The sequence below is a fragment of the Xenopus tropicalis genome, chromosome 8 (genome assembly GCF_000004195.4).
Source record: "Xenopus tropicalis strain Nigerian chromosome 8, UCB_Xtro_10.0, whole genome shotgun sequence".
Lineage (NCBI taxonomy): Eukaryota > Metazoa > Chordata > Amphibia > Anura > Pipidae > Xenopus > Xenopus tropicalis.
Genome location: NC_030684.2, coordinates 2,721,909 through 2,746,950, shown reverse-complemented (window position 1 = coordinate 2,746,950; position 25,042 = coordinate 2,721,909). Strand labels below are relative to the sequence as shown.

The 25,042-nt window shown below is 52.1% G+C and overlaps 1 protein-coding gene across 2 annotated transcripts; it reads left to right on the top strand.

Annotated features, from left to right (window-relative positions):
- The first annotated feature begins 4,836 nt into the window (after window positions 1-4,836).
- Window positions 4,837-24,762, top strand: rabl6 (RAB, member RAS oncogene family like 6). Of its 2 annotated transcripts, none has more exons than XM_031906885.1 (16): window positions 4,837-4,932; window positions 6,471-6,886; window positions 11,441-11,575; window positions 13,999-14,046; window positions 14,145-14,200; window positions 14,284-14,372; window positions 14,990-15,130; window positions 15,341-15,446; window positions 17,876-17,979; window positions 18,060-18,406; window positions 18,528-18,678; window positions 18,851-19,048; window positions 20,320-20,539; window positions 21,667-21,838; window positions 21,930-21,985; window positions 22,588-24,762. In XM_031906885.1, exons 2-16 carry the CDS (start codon window positions 6,757-6,759, stop codon window positions 22,774-22,776), a joined length of 2,142 nt encoding a protein of 713 aa, XP_031762745.1. In that variant the 5' UTR covers window positions 4,837-4,932; window positions 6,471-6,756; the 3' UTR covers window positions 22,777-24,762.
- The last annotated feature ends 280 nt before the right edge of the window (window positions 24,763-25,042 follow it).

Here is a 25,042-nt window from a genome sequence, read left to right as displayed (position 1 = left end):
GTTTCCCTTAGACAGTACAGTATGGGGGTACAGCTTATTGTGTGCCCAGAACATTCCCTCTCTGTATATTTGTATTTATACATATGGGTAGGAGGTGCCATAGTGTTTCCCTTAGACAGTACAGTATGGGGGTACAGCTTATTGTGTGCCCAGAACATTCCCTCTCTGTATATTTGTATTTATACATATGGGTAGGGGGTGCCATAGTGTTTCCCTTAGACAGTACAGTATGGGGGTACAGCTTATTGTGTGCCCAGAACATTCCCTCTCTGTATATTTGTATTTATACATATGGGTAGGGGGTGCCATAGTGTTTCCCTTAGACAGTACAGTATGGGGGTACAGCTTATTGTGTGCCCAGAACATTCCCTCTCTGTATATTTGTATTTATACATATGGGTAGGGGGTGCCATAGTGTTTCCCTTAGACAGTACAGTATGGGGGTACAGCTTATTGTGTGCCCAGAACATTCCCTCTCTGTATATTTTGTATTTATACATATGGGTAGGGGGTGCCATAGTGTTTCCCTTAGACAGTACAGTATGGGGGTACAGCTTATTGTGTGCCCAGAACATTCCTTCTCTGTATATTTGTATTTATACATATGGGTAGGGGGTGCCATAGTGTTTCCCTTAGACAGTACAGTATGGGGGTACAGCTTATTGTGTGCCCAGAACATTCCTTCTCTGTATATTTGTATTTATACATATGGGTAGGGGGTGCCATAGTGTTTCCCTTAGACAGTACAGTATGGGGGTACAGCTTATTGTGTGCCCAGAACATTCCCTCTCTGTATATTTGTATTTATACATATGGGTAGGGGGTGCCATAGTGTTTCCCTCAGACAGTACAGTATGGGGGTACAGTATGCAGACAGGGTGCCCAGAACCTTCCTTACCAACATGATACATTTACATTTTAACCTAAAGCTAAATATTCTGTGTGGGGGTGGAGCAATGTATCAAACAATGACTCTCAGTATTGTGACTCAATGAGACATTTCCTGGGAGGGGCTCAGGGCAGTTGCACCACGTCGGGGCAGATGTTGGCACTCCCTGGTACATATCTCCACATAAGTGGCACATCTGAATTATGATTTTCCGTCTAATCAGGCTCTCTCCTATACCTGTCATTCCAATAGCTGCTTGGTTGCCAGGGACAGTGACCCCGGAAACCATAGAACAAGTTAGATTCCTATTGTGATTCCACTCAGTGTTTACAATGTGTATTAACTAAATCCACTGGAATGTGTATATAACGGGTTGGAAGAGAAAGTGTTAATTTAATTGCACCGCTACACACTAAGGAATGATGTGTAAATGATAGAACAGTACCCCCTAGTGGCATGTTTTCAAAATTACTGGTACAGATGGCAGGTCTGGGGTGCAAAGCTGGCGGGGGCTCTGGGGGCAAAGCTGGCGGGGGGTCTGGGGGCAAGCTGGCGGGGGGTCTGGGGGCAAAGCTGGCGGGGGGTCTGGGGGCAAAGCTGGCGGGGGCTCTGGGGGCAAAGCTGGCGGGGGCTCTGGGGGCAAAGCTGGCGGGGGCTCTGGGGGCAAAGCTGGCGGGGGCTCTGGGGGCAAAGCTGGCGGGGGCTCTGGGGGCAAAGCTGGCGGGGGCTCTGGGGGCAAAGCTGGCGGGGGGCTCTGGGGGCAAAGCTGGCGGGGGCTCTGGGGGCAAAGCTGGAGGGGGCTCTGGGGGCAAAGCTGGAGGGGGCTCTGAGGGCAAAGCTGGCGGGGGCTCTGGGGGCAAAGCTGGGGGGGCTCTGGGGGCAAAGCTGGGGGGGCTCTGGGGGAAAAGCTGGAGGGGGCTCTGGGGCAAAGCTGGCGGGGGCTCTGGGGGCAAAGCTGGAGGGGGCTCTGGGGGCAAAGCTGGCGGGGGCTCTGGGGGCAAAGCTGGCGGGGGCTCTGGGGGCAAAGCTGGCGGGGGCTCTGGGGAAAAGCTGGCAGGGGCTCTGGGGGAAAAGCTGGGGGGGCTCTGGGGGAAAAGCTGCCGGGGGCTCTGGGGGCAAAGCTGAGGGGGCTCTGGGGGAAAAGCTGGCGGGGGCTCTGGGGGCAAAGCTGGCGGGGGCTCTGGGGGCAAAGCTGGCGGGGGCTCTGGGGGCAAAGCTGGCGGGGGCTCTGGGGGCAAAGCTGGCGGGGGCTCTGGGGGCAAAGCTGGCGGGGCTCTGGGGGCAAAGCTGGCGGGGGCTCTGGGGGCAAAGCTGGCGGGGGCTCTGGGGGCAAAGCTGGCGGGGGCTCTGGGGGCAAAGCTGGAGGGGGCTCTGGGGGCAAAGCTGGAGGGGGCTCTGGGGGCAAAGCTGGCGGGGGCTCTGGGGGCAAAGCTGGGGGGGCTCTGGGGGAAAAGCTGGAGGGGGCTCTGGGGGCAAAGCTGGGGGGGCAAAGCTGGGGGGGCAAAGCTGGGGGCAAAGCTGGCGGGGGCTCTGGGGGCAAAGCTGGGGGGGGCTCTGGGGGCAAAGCTGGGGGGGGCTTCTGGGGGTAAAGCTGGCGGGGGCTCTGGGGGCAAAGCTGGGGGGGCAAAGCTGGGGGGGCAAAGCTGGAGGGGGCTCTGGGGGCAAAGCTGGCGGGGGCTCTGGGGGCAAAGCTGGGGGGGGCTCTGGGGGCAAAGCTGGGGGGGCTCTGGGGGCAAAGCTGGGGGGGGCTCTGGGGGCAAAGCTGGCGGGGGCTCTGGGGGCAAAGCTGGGGGGGGCTCTGGGGGCAAAGCTGGCGGGGGCTCTGGGCCTGGGGGGCAAAGCTGGGGGGTGGGGCAAAGCTGGAGGGGGCTCTGGGGGCAAAGCTGGAGGGGGCTCTGGGGGCAAAGCTGGAGGGGGCTCTGGGGGCAAAGCTGGAGGGGGCTCTGGGGGCAAAGCTGGAGGGGGCTCTGGGGGCAAAGCTGGCGGGGGCTCTGGGGGCAAAGCTGGGGGGGGCTTCTGGGGGCAAAGCTGGGGGGGCTCTGGGGGCAAAGCTGGGGGGGGCTCTGGGGGGCAAAGCTGGGGGGGCTCTGGGGGCAAAGCTGGGGGGGGCTCTGGGGGCAAAGCTGGGGGGGGCTCTGGGGCAAAGCTGGGGGGCTCTGGGGGTAAAGCTGGCGGGGGCTCTGGGGGCAAAGCTGGGGGGGCAAAGCTGGGGGGGCAAAGCTGGAGGGGGCTCTGGGGCAAAGCTGCCGGGGGCTCTGGGGGTAAAGCTGGCGGGGGCTCTGGGGGCAAAGCTGGGGGGGCTCTGGGGGCAAAGCTGGGGGGCTCTGGGGGCAAAGCTGGGGGGGGCTCTGGGGGCAAAGCTGGGGGGGGCTCTGGGGGCAAAGCTGGGGGGGGCTCTGGGGGCAAAGCTGGGGGGGCTCTGGGGGCAAAGCTGGGGGGGCTCTGGGGGCAAAGCTGGGGGGGCCTCTGGGGGCAAAGCTGGCGGGGGCTCTGGGGGCAAAGCTGGCGGGGCTCTGGGGGCAAAGCTGGCGGGGGCTCTGGGGGCAAAGCTGGAGGGGGCTCTGGGGGCAAAGCTGGAGGGGGCTCTGGGGGCAAAGCTGGCGGGGGCTCTGGGGGCAAAGCTGGGGGGGCTCTGGGGGAAAAGCTGGAGGGGGCTCTGGGGGCAAAGCTGGGGGGGCAAAGCTGGGGGGGCAAGCTGGGGGCAAAGCTGGCGGGGGCTCTGGGGGCAAAGCTGGGGGGGCTCTGGGGGCAAAGCTGGGGGGGGGCTCTGGGGGTAAAGCTGGCGGGGGGCTCTGGGGGCAAAGCTGGGGGGGCAAAGCTGGGGGGGCAAAGCTGGAGGGGGCTCTGGGGGCAAAGCTGGGGGGGGCTCTGGGGGCAAAGCTGGGGGGGCTCTGGGGGCAAAGCTGGGGGGGGCTCTGGGGGCAAAGCTGGGGGGGCTCTGGGGGCAAAGCTGGGGGGGGCTCTGGGGGTAAAGCTGGCGGGGGCTCTGGGGGCAAAGCTGGGGGGCAAAGCTGGAGGGGGCTCTGGGGGCAAGCTGGCGGGGCTCTGGGGGTAAAGCTGGCGGGGGCTCTGGGGGCAAAAGCTGGGGGGGGCTCTGGGGGCAAAGCTGGGGGGGGCTCTGGGGCAAAGCTGGGGGGGGCTCTGGGGGTAAAGCTGGGGGGGGCTCTGGGGCAAGCTGGGGGGGGCTCTGGGGGGCAAAGCTGGGGGGGCTCTGGGGCAAAGCTGGGGGGGCTCTGGGGGCAAAGCTGGGGGCGGGCTCTGGGGCAAAGCTGGGGGGGGCTCTGGGGCAAAGCTGGGGGGGCTGGGGGGGCTCTGGGGGCAAAGCTGGGGGGGCTCTGGGGGCAAAGCTGGGGGGGGCTCTGGGGGCAAAGCTGGCGGGGGGGCTCTGGGGGCAAAGCTGGGGGGGGGCTCTGGGGGCAAAGCTGGGGGGGGCTCTGGGGGCAAAGCTGGGGGGGCTCTGGGGGCAAAGCTGGGGGGGGGCTCTGGGGGCAAAGCTGGGGGGGCTCTGGGGGCAAAGCTGGGGTGGGCTCTGGGGGCAAGCTGGGGGGGCTCTGGGGGCAAAGCTGGGGGGGCTCTGGGGGGCAAAGCTGGGGGGGGCTCTGGGGGCAAAGCTGGGGGGCTCTGGGGGCAAAGCTGGGGGGGCTCCGGGGGCAAAGGTGGGGGGCTCTGGGGGCAAAGCTGGGGGGGCTCCGGGGGCAAAGCTGGGGGGCTCCGGGGGGCAAAGGTGGGGGGGCTCTGGGGGCAAAGCTGGGGGGCTCCGGGGGCAAAGCTGGGGGGCTCCGGGGGCAAAGGTGGGGGGGCTCTGGGGGCAAAGCTGGGGGGGGCTCCGGGGATCCCCGCACAGTTCCGCCGGTTACAGTTCCGGTCTCGGTGCAGCCGGTATCCCGGTCCCTGTTGGCCCCTCCCCCAAGCGTATTGCGTCAGCGCGCTTTATACCTGGGGGCCGTGACGTCACGTTCCCGCGATACGAGACTTGGGGTCGGGGTCGGGCCGGCGGTACCAGGGAGCCGGAGCTGCGGGATGGTTACACAGCGGGACTTACGGTCGGTACGTAGCGGGGAGAGGCCTGGGGGTGGGTAGGGGGTCCGTACCGCACAGTGCGGGTATGTAATGGGGCAGAATGGGGAGGGACTAGGGACACGTATATAGCAGCCCCCATTGCGTGCTTTCTTACCCCCCCCGGGGCAAATGTGACAGGTTTCAGCCCCCCCACTGCACCCATAATGCACAGCTGCCATAGCACCCTTCCATCCCAGCACCCAATCATTGCACAGCCCCCCACTGCACCCATAATGCACAGCTGCCATAGCACCCTTCCATCCCAGCACCCAATCATTGCTCAACCCCCCACTGCACCCATAATGCACAGCTGCCATAGCACCCTTCCATCCCAGCACCCAATCATTGCTCAGCCCCCCTACTGCACCCATAATGCACAGCTGCCATAGCACCCTTCCATCCCAGCACCCAATCATTGCATAACCCCCCCACTGCACCCATAATGCACAGCTGCCATAGCACCCTTCCATCTCAGCACCCAATCATTGCATAACCCCCCCCCACTGCACCCATAATGCACAGCTGCCATAGCACCCTTCCATCTCAGCACCCAATCATTGCATAACCCCACACTGCACCAATGATGCACAGCCCCCTTACTGCACCCATAATGCACAGCTGCCATAGCACCCTTCCATCTCAGCACCCAATCATTGCATAACCCCCCACTGCACCCATAATGCACAGCTGCCATAGCACCCTTCCATCTCAGCACCCAATCATTGCATAACCCCACACTGCACCAATGATGCACAGCCCCCTTACTGCACCCATAATGCACAGCTACCATAGCACCCTTCCATCTCAGCACCCAATCATTGCATAACCCCACACTGCACCAATGATGCACAGCCCCCTTACTGCACCCATAATGCACAGCTGCCATAGCACCCTTCCATCTCAGCACCCAATCATTGCTCAGCCCCCCACTGCACCCATAATGCACAGCTGCCATAGCACCTTTCCATCTCAGCACCCAATCATTGCTCAGCCCCCCACTGCACCCATGATGCACAGCTGCCATAGCACCTTTCCATCTCAGCACCCAATCATTGCACAGCCCCCCTACTGCACCCATGATGCACAACTGCCATAGCACCCTTCCATCTCAGCACCCAATCAGAACGCTGCTTTTATTATTCTAACTGCACTAAAGCATTAAATGCCCTCAGCTGATTGGTTAGTGAGCGCTGCTGGCCAAGGAAAGTGCAAAGGCTTACACGCGTGCAAGACTAGTGCGCACAATCACCGGTGGGTGCAGTTGCCCTACATCTGGCTCACCCTAGGGCCCCAGATCACCCGCGGGAATATTGCAGGGTGGCAGCCGCTGAGCAAGACTAAAGTTGCCCTGTTGGGGGCAGCAGTAACCTTCCGTTGCCCAACTTGCACCCCTTCATTTGTTGTTGAAGTAGAACTCCCTGCTGAAGGCTGTCGGGAGTTGCAGATAAATAAAACCTACAGGGGCCCAGGTATCTGAATGCTTTTATTGCCCCCCTGTATTTATTACTGCCCTTCCCTATAGGTCCAGCATGGTGGGCAGCGCCCGTGAGTGTGGATTAAAGAGACAGCTGCACCTCTAAGACTGTCTGGAATGGAGTTCTGTTGGATATAACGCCCCAGAAGATGGCTCTCACTCACCAGCAACTCCCCGCACCCTCCTCGTTCCTCCCTCGGCTTTAGTTTCCCCGGCGGCCGTGTTACCTGACTCCCAGGTCGCTCTGTAAGAAGGGCGCGGGCAATTCTCTTTTACTGTGTGTCCCTAGGGACTCCCGTTGCCCCACTTATTGCCCCGCCGACACACAGCCAACATGTTTACTGCTCTGAAGAAACTGGTGGGCTCCGACGCTTCCGCAGTCAGGGACAAGAACATCCCGGCCGGGCTGCAGTCTATGAACCAGACGCTCCAGAGGAGGTTTGCTAAAGGGGTGCAGTATAACAGTGAGTATCCCCCCCCCCGTGTCTGCTGTGCGCCCCCTAGTGTTGCTTAAATGATATCAACTATGAGTGTTACCCCATAGTGCAGAGCTGCTCCCCCCCCCTCCCTGTTAACCTCACACTAGAGCAGGAGGAAGTCTGTGACTCAAGCTGTGGGTGGGACTAGAACACTATCATGGAAGTGGGTGGGACTAGAACACTATCATGACAGTCGGTGGGACTAGAACACTATCATGGCAGAGCAGCAGAAAGTCTGCGACTCAAGCTGTGGGTGGGACTAGAACACTATCATGGCAGAGCAGCAGAAAGTCTGTGACTCAAGCTGTGGGTGGGACTAGAACACAATCATGGCAGAGCAGCAGAAAGTCTGTGACTCAAGCTGTGGGTGGGACTAGAACACTATCATGGCAGAGCAGCAGAAAGTCTGTGACTCAAGCTGTGGGTGGGACTAGAACACAATCATGGCAGAGCAGCAGAAAGTCTGTGACTCAAGCTGTGGGTGGGACTAGAACACTATCATGGCAGAGCAGCAGAAAGTCTGTGACTCAAGCAGTGGGTGGGACTAGAACACAATCATGGCAGAGCAGCAGAAAGTCTGCGACTCAAGCTGTGGGTGGGACTAGAACACAATCATGGCAGAGCAGCAGAAAGTCTGTGACTCAAGCTGTGGGTGGGACTAGAACACAATCATGGCAGAGCAGCAGAAAGTCTGCGACTCAAGCAGTGGGTGGGACTAGAACACAATCATGGCAGAGCAGCAGAAAGTCTGCGACTCAAGCAGTGGGAGGGAGTATAACACTATCATGGCAGAGCAGCAGAAAGTCTGCGACTCAAGCTGTGGGTGGGACTAGAACACAATCATGGAAGCTCACATTGGGAGGGGAAGGAAATCTGACTCAAGCAGTGGGTGGGACTAGAACACTGATGCTGAAGCTTGTAGAGGTTAATGGGTTTGCGACAAGAGCTGTGGGCGGGACTAGAAATCTCTAATGGCAGGTTACAGGGGGAGGGGCAAGGGGTCTGTGGTGCAGGCAGTAGGTGAGATTAGAACAAGGGAAGGGCAGGGTATCATTAATTCAAGGAGTGGGTGGGACTGAAACGCTGATTATTTACAAGGGGAGGGGCAATAAGTCTGTATCTCAAGCAGTGGGAGGGGCAAAGAGTTAGTCACACGGGATATACTTACCTGTGGATGCTCAGAAAGGAATTGTATGGCCACTCTTACTCACAGATAAATATGGTTTCCAGGCCAAACCAGGGGGGGCATTTGACTCTCAGATCAGTTGGTGCCTGGAACTTATATGGGGGGGGGGGGCACTTACAGCCATATTGGCAGGTTATATATGGGCACTTACCTGGGAGCGCCTGTGCTGTGGGTGCCTGTCATTCAGTTGAGTGGAGCAGGGCCATTGGGTGATGGCTTCTCCTATGAATAGAGGCAGAGAATAAAGGTGAGTAGCTATCACCCTGCACTTATAGGCGTTGCTATGCAAATGGCGCAGGTGTATATACAGGATATTTGCCCCCACACCATATACGTTGGGATTTATTGGTCTTACAGGAAAACTGATTTTTAGCTTCCGGTTCCTCCTCTTATCCATTGTGTGTGGGGGGGGATCCACGAGACTAGAATAACTGCATTCCCCCGTCATGTGACTGTCTGCGTGCTCGTACCACTTACTGACGGGGGGATTAGTAGGGTGTATTAATGGGGAATGGAATGTCCCACAGGGCCCATAGCCTTAGTTCTACAGCAGGGTCGTACCACTTACTGACGGGGGGATTAGTAGGGTGTATTAATGGGGAATGGAATGTTCCACAGGGCCCATAGCCTTAGTTCTACAGCAGGGTCATACCACTTACAGAGGGGGAGTAATAGGGTGTATTAATGGGGAATGGAATGTTCTGCAGAGCCCATAGCCTTAGTTCTACAGCAGGGTCGTACCACTTACTGAGGGGGGGATTAGTAGGGTGTATTAATGGGGAATGGAATGTCCCACAGGGCCCATAGCCTTAGTTCTACAGCAGGGTCGTACCACTTACTGACGGGGGGATTAGTAGGGTGTATTAATGGGGAATGGAATGTCCCACAGGGCCCATAGCCTTAGTTCTACAGCAGGGTCGTACCACTTACTGACGGGGGGATTAATAGGGTGTATTAATGGGGAAAGGAATGTCCCACAGAGCCCATAGCCTTAGTTCTACAGCAGGGTCGTACCACTTACTGAGGGGGGGAGTAATAGGGTGTATTAATGGGGAATGGAATGTCCCACAGGGCCCATAGCCTTAGTTCTACAGCAGGGTCGTACCACTTACTGAGGGGGGGATTAGTAGGGTGTATTAATGGGGAATGGAATGTCCCACAGGGCCCATAGCCTTAGTTCTACAGCAGGGTCGTACCACTTACTGAGGGGGGGATTAGTAGGGTGTATTAATGGGGAATGGAATGTCCCACAGGGCCCATAGCCTTAGTTCTACAGCAGGGTCGTACCACTTACTGACGGGGGGATTAGTAGGGTGTATTAATGGGGAATGGAATGTCCCACAGGGCCCATAGCCTTAGTTCTACAGCAGGGTCGTACCACTTACTGAGGGGGAGTAATAGGGTGTATTAATGGGGAATGGAATGTTCCACAGGGCCCATAGCCTTAGTTCTACAGCGGGGTCATACCACTTACTGACGGGGGGATTAGTAGGGTGTATTAATGGGGAATGGAATGTTCCACAGGGCCCATAGCCTTAGTTCTACAGCAGGGTCGTACCACTTACAGAGGGGGAGTAATAGGGTGTATTAATGGGGAATGGAATGTTCTGCAGAGCCCATAGCCTTAGTTCTACAGCAGGGTCGTACCACTTACTGAGGGGGGGATTAGTAGGGTGTATTAATGGGGAATGGAATGTCCCACAGGGCCCATAGCCTTAGTTCTACAGCAGGGTCGTACCACTTACTGACGGGGGGATTAATAGGGTGTATTAATGGGGAATGGAATGTCCCACAGAGCCCATAGCCTTAGTTCTACAGCAGGGTCGTACCACTTACTGAGGGGGGGAGTAATAGGGTGTATTAATGGGGAATGGAATGTTCTGCAGAGCCCATAGCCTTAGTTCTACAGCAGGGTCGTACCACTTACTGAGGGGGGGAGTAATAGGGTGTATTAATGGGGAATGGAATGTTCTGCAGAGCCCATAGCCTTAGTTCTACAGCAGGGTCGTACCACTTACTGAGGGGGGGATTAATAGGGTGTATTAATGGGGAATGGAATGTTCTGCAGAGCACACAACACGCTCACTTAATACAGAAGGAACAGTATCAATAATGTTCTATACGTTCCTTGCTCTTCGCTCCCCCCAGGCAGGGGGTGTGTCCCGGCACCTATGTATCAGGTAACCGCTAGGGCTTTGCCATATCGTGTATCAACGTGGCAGTGGCGTGTCACATTCCCATGTCTGAGTGGAACATACAGGCAGGGGAGCGCAGACGTGGTAATGGGAGTGTTTGCTCAGCTACAGGTGTTTCATTTTCATTGATCCCAACACCTCAGCCAGCCTGGCCCCGCCCCCAAACACCTGTCCCCGTCCGCAAATAGAGGTGTGTTTGGTACAAAAAAACAGGTTACTAATAACTTTCCATGAAGCAAATGATGTGCGGGGGGTACCTACCTCCCAGACCCCACCTATAGCTAGTAACAGCCCCAGGCTGGGCATTATTGCTATTATTGGGCTGATATACAGTGAATAAAGTACCCCTTATTGTAACATATAGGGATATTATAAGCCCCCGAGGAGTTCCTTATAATATATAGTGAATAAAGTGCCCCCTATTGTAACATATAGGGATATTATAAGCCCCCGAGGAGTTCCTTATAATATATAGTGAATAAAGTGCCCCCTATTGTAACATATAGGGATATTATAAGCCCCCGAGGAGTTCCTTATAATATATAGTGAATAAAGTGCCCCCTATTGTAACATATAGGGATATTATAAGCCCCCAAGGGGTTCCTTATAATATATAGTGAATAAAGTACCCCCTATTGTAACATATAGGGATATTATAAGCCCCCGAGGGGTTCCTTATATATAGTGAATAAAGTGCCCCCTATTGTAACATATAGGGATATTATAAGCCCCCGAGGGGTTCCTTATAATATATAGTGAATAAAGTACCCCCTATTATAAAATGTAAGGATATTAGAAGTCACCGAGGAGTTCCTTTGGCCTTGGGCTTTTATACAATCACGGTGACTTCTAATATCCTCATATTTTACAACAGGGGGTGCTTTATTTATTATAATATACACGTTTCAGTGAGTCATGTGACAGAAATGACATCACTAGGCTCTGATTATACCTGATGACATCACTAAGCACCGTTTATAAGAGTATCATGAATTTGTTTGGGGAGATTGTGTCTGTAGAAACAGTGAATAATTGGACCCCGCCCCCAAGTCCATTAGCCCAACTGTTTCTCTCCCCATTGGCCCGTGGTGTGTAAGTGTGCAATGCACTAGTGCTTCCCTAAATATCCTTCCCTGCTTCTTTACTCTCCTTTTCCAGTGAAAATAGTGATCCGGGGGGACCGAAACACGGGCAAGACCACTCTCTGGCACCGACTGCAGGGGAAGAAGTTTGTGGAGGAATATATCCCCACTCAGGAAATACAGGTCACCAGCATCCACTGGAACTACAAAAGTAAGGGGGGAACTGGGGCGACCATCGAGGGGAACTGGGGGGGGGGGGGCGTAAAAGTGTGATGCACAGGTTTAAGGGGATGTTCACCTTGAAGTTAACTTTTACTATGATGTAGAGAGTAACATTCTAAGAAAATTTGCAATTGGTCTTCATTTTTTATTTGATTATTTCAGTTTTTGTTCAGCAGCTATTTTATTGCTAGGATCCAAATTACCTTAGCAACCAGGGAGTGGTTTGAATGAGAGACTGGTATATGAATAGGGGAGGGGCTGAATAGAAAGATAAGGAATAAAAAGTAACAATAACAATAAAACTGGAGCCTCACAGAGCAATAGGGTTTGGCTGCCGGGGTCAGTTATCCTGTTGCTAGGGCTCCCATTACCTTAGCAACCAGGGAGGGGTTTGGATAAGAGACTGGTATATGAATAGGGGAGGGGCTGAATAGAAAGATAAGGAATAAAAAGTAACAATAACAATAAAACTGGAGCCTCACAGAGCAATAGGGTTTGGCTGCCGGGGTCACTGACCCTGTTGCTAGGGCTCCAATTACCTTAGCAACCAGGGAGTGGATTGAATGAGAGGCTGGTATATGAATAGGGGAGGGGCTGAATAGAAAGATAAGGAATAAAAAGTAACAATAACAATAAAACTGGAGCCTCACAGAGCAATAGGGTTTGGCTGCCGGGGTCAGTGACCCCCCATTTGAAAGCTGCAAAGAGTTGGAAGAGGAAGGGAAATAAAAAAAAACTATAAAAAAAAAATAATAAAGACCAATTGAAAAGATGCTTAGTATGTTATAGAATGGCCAATTCTGAAAGGTGAACCGCCCCTTTACAAGGATGAGGAGTGGCTTGCAGAGTTAGGGCAGGTCATTGGTGGGGTTTTGGTATAATGGGCGTGGCTGGGATGGGGCAGGAATATGGCCGTACATATGGGCCCCATTTTACTTGTAGGCAGGAAGCTCCGCCCTGGGGCCAATGGGTTAATAATTGAGACCACCTGGAGGCGAGGGCCCCATAATATCTGAATCATCTCTGTCAGTTTTGGGAGACCCTACTGCCCCAGGGTGCCCCCCCCCCAGGTGCCCCCGCTAGTGTGTGTGTGTGCCTGACTCTCTAATGCTGTCTCGCTACCGTTCCTTCACTCTGTGTCTCTTCAGTGCAACCAATGTGTCTGTCTCTTCCTGTCTCTTCTACACCCTTGGGCGCTTAACTAACAGCGCCATGTGACTGTGCACGTACAAACAACACCCCCCCCCCTCCCGGCCCCTGCTGGCTGAATTGTCTCCTGTGTTAAAGGGGTGGGTGGGGGGCTGCTCCTCTCCGTCCTTTCCCTAAGGTCACACCTCTCACCCCTGCTCTGCACCAATCACATGCTGCACTGAGGCATTGTGGGATTGACTGCGCTCGTCCTGCTCTCCTTCTAATGAGGGGGAATGGGGCAATTGCTGGAATCCACCCACAATACAATTTAGCAGCAGTCTTAAAGCAACATCACACTAAGGGAGTCATGTGACAAAACGCACTAAGTTTGCCCTGCAGTAGCAACCCATAGCAACCAATCAGCTGGCAGCATTTACTGGTCACTTGTTTAAAAGTAAACAACTTATTGGTTGCTATGGGTTACTGCTCCTGGGCAAACTTAGTGCCTTTTATTACAGGGGCTGTTTTCATTTAACTTTTACTATGATATAAAGAGGGCTGTTCTGAGACAGTTTGCAGTTGGTCTTCATTTTTTTATTACCTGATTTACTTTTTTTGTTCAGCAGCTCCACTATTCTGAATTCTGGCAGCTATCTGGTTGCTAAGGTCAAATTTAACCTAGCAACCAAGCAGTGGTTTGAATGAGAGACTGGTAAATGAATAGGGGAGGGGCCTGAAGAGAGCGAAAAGGCAAAAAAGTAACAATAAAAATAAAACTGGAGCCTCACAGGGCAATAGGTTTTGGCTGCCGGGGGTCAGTTATCCTGTTGCTAGTGCTCCAATTACCTTAGCAACCAGGGAGCAGTTTGACCGAGAGACCGATATATGAATAGGGGAGGGGCTGAATAGAAAGATAAGGAATAAAAAGTAACAGTAACAATAAAACTGGAGCCTCACAGAGCAATAGGGTTTGGCTGCCGGGGTCAGTTATCCTGTTGCTAGGGCTCAAATTACCTTAGCAACCAGGCTGCAGTTTGAATGAGACAGGAATATGAATAGGGGAGGGGCTGAATAGAAATATAAGGAATAAAAAGTAACAATAACAATAAAACTGGAGCCTCACAGAGCAATAGGGTTTGGCTGCCGGGGTCAGTGACCCCCATTTGAAAGCTGAAAATAGAATAGGAAAGAAAATAGTTTAAAAAACTATTTAAAATACAAAATGAAGACCAATTGAAAAGTTGCCTGGTGTTACAGATTCTCCCACTTCTTGTGTTGCAGCCACTGATGATATAGTGAAGGTGGAAGTCTGGGACGTGGTTGATAAAGGTAAGTGTGTGGGCTGGGGCGGGGGGGCAGTAACCATAGGCTCCTCCCTCCGGGGGGGCGGGGCAGAGATCCTCATGACTCATGTTTCTTCCTTCCAGGTAAATGTAAGAAGAGGGGCGAGGGCTCCCTGAAACTGGAAAACGAGCCCCAAGAGGTAAGTTGCTCAGACTCATTCTTTTCTCTTGTTGCCCCTCCCCCTGTGGCCCCTAATGCCGACTGCCTGTTTGCCCCCCCCAGGAGGCGGATATGGCTCTGGACGCGGAGTTCCTGGATGTGTACAAGAATTGCAACGGGGTCATTATGATGTTCGACATCACAAAGCAGTGGTAGGCGGTCCCTTGTGTCACTGGGAGCCATCTGATTGGCTGGTGTCTTTGGAATACACCAATCACCATCTGTGTGAAGGGAGATTTTACCCTTAAGTTAGCTTTTAATATGTTATAGAATGGGTAATTCTAATCAACTTTTCAATTGGTCTTCATTTTTCTTTTTTTTATAGTTTTCAAATTATTTCTGTCAGTGGGGGTCACTGACCCCGGCAGCCAAAATCCCATTACTCTGCTACAATGTAATTGTTACTGTTAGTTTTTATGACTTACCTTTCCTTTCAGGCCCCTTCCTATTCGTATATCAGTCTCTCATTCAAATCAATGCCTGGTTGCTAGGGTGCTTTGGAACCTAGCAACCAGATACCTACTGAAATTTCAAAATTAATGTCTGGTTGCTAGGTTGCTTTGCACCCTAGCAACCAGATAGCCACTGAAATTCCAAACTGGAGAGCTTCTACGTAAAGAAATTCAAACATCACAGATAATAAATAATGATGACCAATTGCAAATTGTCTTAGAATATCACTCAACACCATAATAAGTGAATTTAAAGGGAAACTTAACCCATCACTATTGACATGGTGGCAGTGCTAACAGCGGCCTCTCTCCCCCAGGACATTTACCTACATTATGCGGGAGCTGCCCAAGGTGCCCAGCCACGTGCCGGTGTGTGTGCTCGGCAATTACCGGGACATGGGGGAGCACCGGGTTATCCTGCCCGACGATGTCCGGGAGTGCATTCAGAATCTGAACAGGTGAGTGGGGGGGGGGGGTTCCGCTGAGTGGCCCCCACGTGCCGATTGCAGCTCCCACCGACCCTAAAAAGGAAAGGCTGCTGGGAGTTTTACACTTAAATGCCAGTTTTTAGCCTCCCACAAGCCTCTCTGGGCCAGTCAGTTGCTTTGCTATGTGTGTGTCTATTGGCTGATACTCCTGTGCCTCTTTCCTCTGCTTCCCCCATACAGACGCCCTGGCTCCTCCTACATTCGCTACGCTGAGTCTTCCATGAAGAACAGCTTTGGGCTGAAATATTTGCACAAATTCTTTAATATCCCTTTCCTGCAGCTTCAGGTGAGATCCATGTCCCCCCCCCCCCCGACTCCTGCTCCCTCCTGCCCCTCTAGCCTCCCTGCCTCCTCCCCAGTGTTTCCCTTAGTACAGTATGGGGTACAGCTTATTGTGTGCCCAGAACATTCCCTCTCTGTATATTTGTATTTATACATATGGGTAGGGGGTGCCATAGTGTTTCCCTTAGACAGTACAGTATGGGGGTACAGCTTATTGTGTGCCCAGAACATTCCTTCTCTGTATATTTGTATTTATACATATGGGTAGGGGGTGCCATAGTGTTTCCCTTAGACAGTACAGTATGGGGGTACAGCTTATTGTGTGCCCAGAACATTCCCTCTCTGTATATTTGTATTTATACATATGGGTAGGGGGTGCCATAGTGTTTCCCTTAGACAGTACAGTATGGGGTACAGCTTATTGTGTGCCCAGAACATTCCCTCTCTGTATATTTGTATTTATACATATGGGTAGGGGGTGCCATAGTGTTTCCCTTAGACAGTACAGTATGGGGGTACAGCTTATTGTGTGCCCAGAACATTCCTTCTCTGTATATTTGTATTTATACATATGGGTAGGGGGTGCCATAGTGTTTCCCTTAGACAGTACAGTATGGGGGTACAGCTTATTGTGTGCCCAGAACATTCCCTCTCTGTATATTTGTATTTATACATATGGGTAGGGGGTGCCATAGTGTTTCCCTTAGACAGTACAGTATGGGGGTACAGCTTATTGTGTGCCCAGAACATTCCCTCTCTGTATATTTGTATTTATACATATGGGTAGGGGGTGCCATAGTGTTTCCCTTAGACAGTACAGTATGGGGGTACAGCTTATTGTGTGCCCAGAACATTCCTTCTCTGTATATTTGTATTTATACATATGGGTAGGAGGTGCCATAGTGTTTCCCTTAGACAGTACAGTATGGGGGTACAGCTTATTGTGTGCCCAGAACATTCCTTCTCTGTATATTTGTATTTATACATATGGGTAGGAGGTGCCATAGTGGTTTCCCTTAGACAGTACAGTATGGGGGTACAGCTTATTGTGTGCCCAGAACATTCCCTCTCTGTATATTTGTATTTATACATATGGGTAGGGGGTGCCATAGTGTTTCCCTTAGACAGTACAGTATGGGGGTACAGCTTATTGTGTGCCCAGAACATTCCCTCTCTGTATATTTGTATTTATACATATGGGTAGGGGGTGCCATAGTGTTTCCCTTAGACAGTACAGTATGGGGGTACAGCTTATTGTGTGCCCAGAACATTCCCTCTCTGTATATTTGTATTTATACATATGGGTAGGAGGTGCCATAGTGTTTCCCTTAGACAGTACAGTATGGGGGTACAGCTTATTGTGTGCCCAGAACATTCCTTCTCTGTATATTTGTATTTATACATATGGGTAGGAGGTGCCATAGTGTTTCCCTTAGACAGTACAGTATGGGGGTACAGCTTATTGTGTGCCCAGAACATTCCTTCTCTGTATATTTGTATTTATACATATGGGTAGGAGGTGCCATAGTGTTTCCCTTAGACAGTACAGTATGGGGGTACAGCTTATTGTGTGCCCAGAACATTCCCTCTCTGTATATTTGTATTTATACATATGGGTAGGGGGTGCCATAGTGTTTCCCTTAGACAGTACAGTATGGGGGTACAGCTTATTGTGTGCCCAGAACATTCCTTCTCTGTATATTTGTATTTATACATATGGGTAGGGGGTGCCATAGTGTTTCCCTTAGACAGTACAGTATGGGGGTACAGCTTATTGTGTGCCCAGAACATTCCCTCTCTGTATATTTGTATTTATACATATGGGTAGGGGGTGCCATAGTGTTTCCCTTAGACAGTACAGTATGGGGGTACAGCTTATTGTGTGCCCAGAACATTCCCTCTCTGTATATTTGTATTTATACATATGGGTAGGGGGTGCCATAGTGTTTCCCTTAGACAGTACAGTATGGGGGTACAGCTTATTGGGTGCCAGTTTGGGCCCAGCCCAGTAGCCGGGGGGCTAGCAGGGGGTGCCGCATTGAGTGAATGACAGCGGTTGGTAACTATAACTGTTGGAGTAATGTGATCTGAGTAAGAACTGATCTGGGAACATCCTTACTAATTCATAAAAGGGCGGAATAGGAGACAGTTAACCCTAGTGCTGCCGGGGGCAGAGCAGTGGAAGTGAGTTGGGCAGTTGGGTGAGGGCAGCAGAGCTGGGTGGCTGTGCCCCGTGGCAGTGCCGCTGTAGGGAGAGGCGGGGCATTATCCTATGACTGAGAGCCATGGCAGAGGTGAGTCCTGTCTGTAGGGGGCACTGGGGTATCTTGGGGCTATTATAGTTCCAGTGGGTATTGGGCAGTGGGGCATGCTGGGTAGGTAAGCTGATGCCAGGGGTAAATACGATATATTCCCGGCCTTGTGTCCCCGCAGAGAGAGACCTTGTTGCGCCAGTTAGAGACCAACCAGCTGGATATCGATGCCACGCTGGAGGAGCTGTCGGTGCAGCAGGAGACGGAGGATCAGAACTATGACATGTAGGTGCCCCCACCCGGCACGGGGGGATCCAATAGGGGGCTCCCGGCTCATGTGTCCCCCCCCTTTCTCTTCCCCACAGCTTCCTGGATATGTTAGAAACGAACAAGCGCCAGGCCTCCCTGGCAGCCACCAATGGGCAGAGCCCGGCCTCCGGCTCCCAGTCTCCGGTGATGGCCATGAACTCCGGCTCCCCGGACTGTTCCAGCCCTGGCACACCTATGCAGCTGCCATCTTCCATGCCAGCCAGCCCCCCCCCTCTGGCGGCTTCCCCCCCTCCTCCAATGGCCGACCTCCCCGAATTTGCAGCCTCTCCTTCCTCTGCTGTGTCCTCTCCTCTTCCTCCGTCCCAAGCGCCAACACAGAAACGGGGGTTCATATCCCGGCTCTTTGGCTCAGCCGCCCCCGAGACCCCTCCAACAAGAACAGGTAAGTTACTAAGGGAGCACTCACCTTTAGAGCCCCATAAGTCTTTATATTGAGGTCGGAAGATACCATGTGGGAGAGAGGGTGTCGGAGTGTTATAGTTACGCAATTCCTCTCCCATCAGACAGTGTTGGCTCCGCCGAGCAGCTGGGGAAGGTGCAGAGCGTAGAGGACTTTATCCCCGATGAGAGCTTGGACCGAAGTTTCCTGGAGGACAGTGGGGCCCACAGAGAGCAAGGGAGAGCGCCCCCTAGGGAACAGAAGGACAGCGATAGGTGAGTTGCAAATAACCAATCACTGACAGATTATAAATATGTTGGGTGAAGTAGGAGCTCCCTCTGCTGCCCACAGAGAGTAACTGCAGCTGCAAAGTGACAACATGGTCGCTCTGTGGTTCTGAATCATTACGATTCCTGTATTAATGATCCCCTCTCTGTCCCACGGCAGTGATGGAGAAGCAGCCGGTACCAACCCCATGGTCGCCGCATTCCAGGATGACTTGGATCCAGATGACCGGGTGGGTGTTAAACCCAGTGCTGCCCCGGTGGTGCCCAGCAAGCATGTTACCCTGTCTAGTGACGAGGAGGGGCCCGACCCAGTGCGAATTGCAGCCGACGAGGATATTGATTCAGAACCAGATATATGGTGAGTTTGGGGAATGGGGGGGAATGTTCTGGGCACACAAGCTGTACCCCCATACTGTACTGTCTAAGGGAAACACTATGGCACCCCCTACCCATATGTATAAATACAAATATACAGAGAGGGAATGTTCTGGGCACACAATAAGCTGTACCCCCATACTGTACTGTCTAAGGGAAACACTATGGCACCCCCTACCCATATGTATAAATACAAATATACAGAGAAGGAATGTTCTGGGCACACAATAAGCTGTACCCCCATACTGTACTGTCTAAGGGAAACACTATGGCACCCCCTACCCATATGTATAAATACAAATATACAGAGAGGGAATGTTCTGGGCACACAATAAGCTGTACCCCCATACTGTACTGTCTAAGGGAAACACTATGGCACCCCCTACCCCTATGTATAAATACAGATATACAGAGAGGGAATGTTCTGGGCACACAATAAGCTGTACCCCCATACTGTACTGTCTAAGGGAAACACTATGGCACCCCCTACCCATATGTATAAATACAAATATACAGAGAGGGAATGTTCTGGGCACACAATAAGCTGTACCCCCATACTGTACTGTCTAAGGGAAACACTATGGCACCCCCTACCCATATGTATAAATACAAATATACAGAGAAGGAATGTTCTGGGCACACAATAAGCTGTACCCCCATACTCTACTGTCTAAGGGAAACACTATGGCACCTCCTACCCATATGTATAAATACAAATATACAGAGAGGGAATGTTCTGGGCACACAATAAGCTGTACCCCCATACTGTACTGTCTAAGGGCAGTTGGCCAATATGGTATGTAGAAGCAAATGGTCAGTATATAGGGCTATGGTCCCTGCAATGCTGAAAGGTTAATTGAATTCCGGCAATAAACCTGCAGTTGCCCCCGTTGAAGAGGAGAATATTATGAGCCCTATTGATTGGATCATTAAGATGAAGGTACAGTGTAAGCCCAGGGATAAACTGATGATACTATTGATCCAGCCGTAAGCTCACAGTGGGGGCTGCAGAGGGAATGCAGAGATGAATGCAGGGCAGGAGGGATGCCGTACCAACAAGGAGAGATCTGTAGGGACAGAATAACAAGGTCATGGAAATGTTTCAAATAGAAACCTATGAAAGTGCAGAGCAGAATTCCGCCACTAGGGGGAGGGATTTTCTATGAAGAACGGTACCTACAGCATCTTTCTGCTGGTAGAAATGCCCCCGGTTGGGTTGAATTTGACAACAGACACCATTTTTCATCATTTCAGGAAACCCCCACAAACAGCTGTTTCTCAGAAGAACCCCCCCTCAGGTCAGCTGATTGGCGGCGCGGTGCAGTCCACTGGCAAACCCAAGCGGGGGAAGCCGAGCACCAAGGAGGAGTCTGAAAGCGACCAGGAAGGGCCCGTTGCCTCCCAGATGCTCTCTTTTGTCATGGACGATCCGGATTTTGACAGCGAAGATTCAAGTCGTGCCCCCAAGCAACCGGTGAGGGGCAATTTGTCACTGTAATAATACCCAGCTTTACAGGGGTTGGTCACCGTTGCCTTAACTTTTAGTATGGCGTAGAGAGTGCTGTTCTGAGACAATTTGCAATTGGTCTTCATTTTTTATTACTTGTAGTTTTTTAATTATTTCAGTTTTTGTTGGGCAGTTTGGTTGCTAGGGTCCAAATGACCTTAGTAACCAGAGATTGGTTTGGATGAGAGACTGGTGTATTAATAGGGGAGGGGCTGAATAGAAAAATAACTAATATAAAGAGACAATAACAATAAAACTGAAAACCTCACAGAGCAATAGGTTTTGGCTGCCGGGGGGGGGGGGCAGTTATCCTGTTGCTAGGGCTCTACCTTAGCAACCAGGGAGTGGTTTGGGTGAGAGACTGGTATATGAATAGGGGAGGGGCTGAATAGAAAGATAAGGAATAAAAAGTAACAGTAACAATAAAACTGGAGCCTCACAGAGCAATAGGGTTTGGCTGCCGGGGTCAGTTATCCTGTTGCTAGGGCTCCAATTACCTTAGCAACCAGGGAGTGGTTTGAATGAGAGACAGGAATATGAATAGGGGAGGGGCTGAATAGAAAGATAAGGAATAAAAAGTAACAATAAAACTGGAGCCTCACAGAGCAATAGGGTTTGGCTGCCGGGGTCAGTTATCCTGTTGCTAGGGCTCCAATTACCTTAGCAACCAGGGAGTGGTTTGAATGAGAGACAGGAATATGAATAGGGGAGGGGCTGAATAGAAAGATAAGGAATAAAAAGTAACAATAAAACTGGAGCCTCACAGAGCAATAGGGTTTGGCTGCCGGGGTCAGTGACCCCCACTTGAAAGCTGCAAAGAGTCAGAGAAAGGCAAATAATTCAGAAACTTTAAAAAAAAAATAATGAAGACCAATTGAAAAGCTGCTTTGAACTGGCCTTTCTATAACATAAAAGTTAACTTGAACCACCCCTGTTTTTTTTTTGTTTTTTTTTTAATTTTGCTCAGGTCTAGCAAGGTGATTGGCTGCTCACAACTGTGCACACTCGCAGCCAATCACATTCACATGGGAGTTTTTTCCCTTTCCATGCCCTGTGTAACCCCCCCCCCCCCTCACTGTCTCCCACACTTGCAGGAAGTGTTCCCGGCCCACAATCACCTGTCGGACAGCTCCAGCGAAGACGCTGCTCCATCTGTACCGGCGCCGGTGACCAAGCCGTCCGTCCCAGCCTTTAAAACCAGACAGGACGGGGACCTCTTTGGCCTGGGCTTCGAGGAGAAGGAGACGAATGAGAACAATGGGGAAGGTACGGCTGTGGAGAGGGGCGGGTCTATCTGCTTGTCTGGGGGGTACCAGACCCAACTGATACCCCCTATAATGTTTCTCTTTATGTTTAGATAAAGAGAGCAAGGTTTCCAAGGAGAAGAAGAAGAAAAAGAAGAAAACAAAGGAGGTAAATAGATAAGTGCTGGTTGGTTCTGACTGTGACCCAATGCACCGGCCCAATTATGGGAGGGGACTAGGTTCTTAAAGGGGTAGATCACCTTAGTATGTTATAGAATGAGCAACTTTTCAACTGGTCTTCATTTTTTATAGTTTTTTAATTATCTGCCGCCTCCTTTCAACTCAAAATGGGGGTCACTGACCCCGGCAACCAAAACCTATTGCTCTGTGAGGCTCCAGTTTTATCTTATCTTATCTTTGTATTCACCCCCTCCCCTATTCATATTCCCATCTCTCGTTTAAATCCTCTGCCTGGTTGCTAAGGTAATTTGAGCCCTAGCAACAGTATATCTGACCCCGGCAGCCAAACCCTATTGCTCTGTGAGGCTCCAGTTTTATTGTTATTGTTACTTTTTATTCCTTATGTTTCTGTTCAGCCCCTCCCCTATTTATATTCCAATTCCTCATTCACTCCACTACTTGGTTGCTAGGGTAGTTTGCACCCTAGCAACCAGATAGCTGCGGAAATGCCAAACTGGAGAGCTGCTAAACTAAAACTGAAACCCCAAAAAATGAAGACCAATTGCAAATTGTCGTGTCCTTTCCCGCCAGGCCCCCGAGGAAGAGAAGGATGGGAAGAAGAAGAGCCGACACAAGAAGGGCAAGGAGAAGGAGGAAGGCAAGGAGGAGAAGAAGAAGAAGCCCAAGAAGAAGAAGGACGAGTTCGATGAGCTGGAAGCCTTCCTGGGAGGCGGGGCTCCGAGCCGGCCGCGCTCGGGGGGAGAGTACGAGGAGCTTTAAGCGCTATGGGAGCCCCGCCTCCTCTCGTGCTTTCTCTTCCCACTCTATGGACTCTCTGCTTCCTTCATCAGGCGTCCAATCGGGGTGCAGCGCGTCGATCCCGCCAGTTGGTGCGCTCGCCCCTCTCTCTGCACCAAAAGTCCCAACGCACAGCGGCGGCAGAAGTGAAGGGGTTAAAGTGGTGCTTCAACTAATCCCTCCCCCCCCCCCCCACCAAACTCCTGTGCTGGGCCTCAGACTCCAGAGCTGACACTCCTGGGCCGCCGTGGTTCTGAGGGGGGTGGATTTTATGGTTCGGGGGCCCCGGACTAAGGACGTGGGGCTCATTCTCAGAAACCGTTACTGCACTTCTGCCCCTCGGCCACAAGGAGGCGCCCACGTAGCAACTGCTGCTTTTACACCACCCCCTTCTGTTTATTCCTTGTTGTGTTTCCTAATATTTGGGGGTGGGACCCCCCCCATTCTTTGTGTTTATTTTATTTAATCACCCCAAGATCAATTGTGTCACGTGACCAATATGGCAGCCATTTTCTCCCCAGGGTACTTTGCACGAGGGCGCGGGTTTGCCTTACTACTAACTTTACGTATTGCCCTGTAATGATGTCATTAACACTGCCGGGTCCAGTAACCCGTAGCAACCAGTCACGAGGGTAGTATTTAATGGCCAACAGGAAATATCTGATTGGTTGTTATGGGATACAAACTTTGACTTTTATTGGCACCTTGCCGTTGGTCTTAATACAGTTTTTATTTTGTTCTTTCTCTCCATTGGTCGAGAGAAATAATTAGAAGTTAGGGAACTCCTCTCCACCATTTTCCAAGATGATGATTTGTTTTGCAGATATATATATATATATATACTGAACTAGTCCCTGCACCCCGCCATCCCTTGCTGGTTGCTAGGGGTCATTGATCCTGGCAACCTTGATTTTAAATGGAAATAGGCAAACTGTGCAGACCAGCTGCAATGCCGGATGGTTCCATCTGCGCCATACTCAAAGTTAATATGAAGGCTAACTTCCCCTTTAACCAGCCCAGACATTGATGCCAGTCCCGGCCTAGGGGTGAGTGGAAGGGTCCGGCGGAAGGGGGGGGGGGTGTGATACCAGAACCAATTTGATTGACCAAGTTTGTATATTCCTGTAGTGTTTGTGCTATGTGGGGGCGGGGCCTTGCTTGGTGCCCCCCAAGTATTTTGTGGGCCCCGCTATATGTGAAGGTATAGGGCCCATTAGACTGTCTCATTCCAGGTCCGATTAGCCTCATTTCATTCCATGATGGTTCCGCTCCAGTCATTCCGGCAGCTTCCGTCCTGCAGAGGGCAGTTAATTAGGCTCCCCCCAGATAGAGGATTGTTCTACCCCCCCAGTGCTTCCCATGTGCTGTATCCCCCCCCCACCAAGCCCTCGGTGTGGATCGGTACCACTCAGCCCGAGTGCATTACAGCTCAGCTGCACAAAAGCATTAAAGGGGAAGTAAACAGGGTAAATCCCTGAAATTTTAATGGGGGGGGGGGGGTGGTAAAAAAAAAAAAAAAAGCCATGTTTATGCTAAGGCGTGGGTATAGGACCCAAAGCAGTTCTGAGAGTACAGGCAGTATTTATTCAGACTGCCCCCCCCATGTATAACTGCTCCAAGTGGGAGTGGCTAGGGAAGCCTGCCCCCACCCCCAACTCAACCAAACAGCATGCAGGCCCTATATGCCCTTCCTTTTTCTGGAGCAGTGGGGCAATTATGGATCTGCCCCCCCCTCTGTAAACAAACGGTTAATCTCGCTGGCACTTGTTTTCCTGCAGGGGGTTCTGTTATCCGGAACCACGTGCCACGATTCAGCTTGGTCCGACTGGTGCCCGCCCACCCTAAGTGCAATTGGGTCACGGGGTTGGGCCCCGCCCACGCTACATGGGCTCTGCTGGTACTGTTACATGGACACGCCCACACTTGTATTTCATTGGATAAAATAAAATGCAGTTTCATTTTGTGGAATCCCTTGTGTCTTATCTTGTGAAGGCCGGGCTGGCCAACCACAGGGCAGATGTGGCCCCGCCAAGGGGTAGGAAGACAGGAGATTGGGGCATTATGCCCCCTTTAGGGCTGATTTTCATCAGCTGGAACTGGGGCTTTAGTCAATACCTAAACCAGGTACCTTTCAGCTTGACCCAAGGAGAACCCTAATGTTCTGGAATGGCCGAGCCAGAGCCCAAACCCGATACCCGACTGAGAATCTGTGGGGTACCCTAAGCCCCTGCTATTTTGACAGAGACAT

Bases quoted from the DNA above. Each gene is read 5' to 3' on its own strand.
- rabl6 (XM_031906885.1), top strand. From the start codon at position 6,757: ATGTTTACTGCTCTGAAGAAACTGGTGGGCTCCGACGCTTCCGCAGTC. The intron at 6,887-11,440 runs GTGAGTATCCCC...CTCCTTTTCCAG, and splicing joins TAAAGGGGTGCAGTATAACA to TGAAAATAGTGATCCGGGGG. The intron at 19,049-20,319 runs GTGAGTTTGGGG...TCATCATTTCAG, and splicing joins GATTCAGAACCAGATATATG to GAAACCCCCACAAACAGCTG.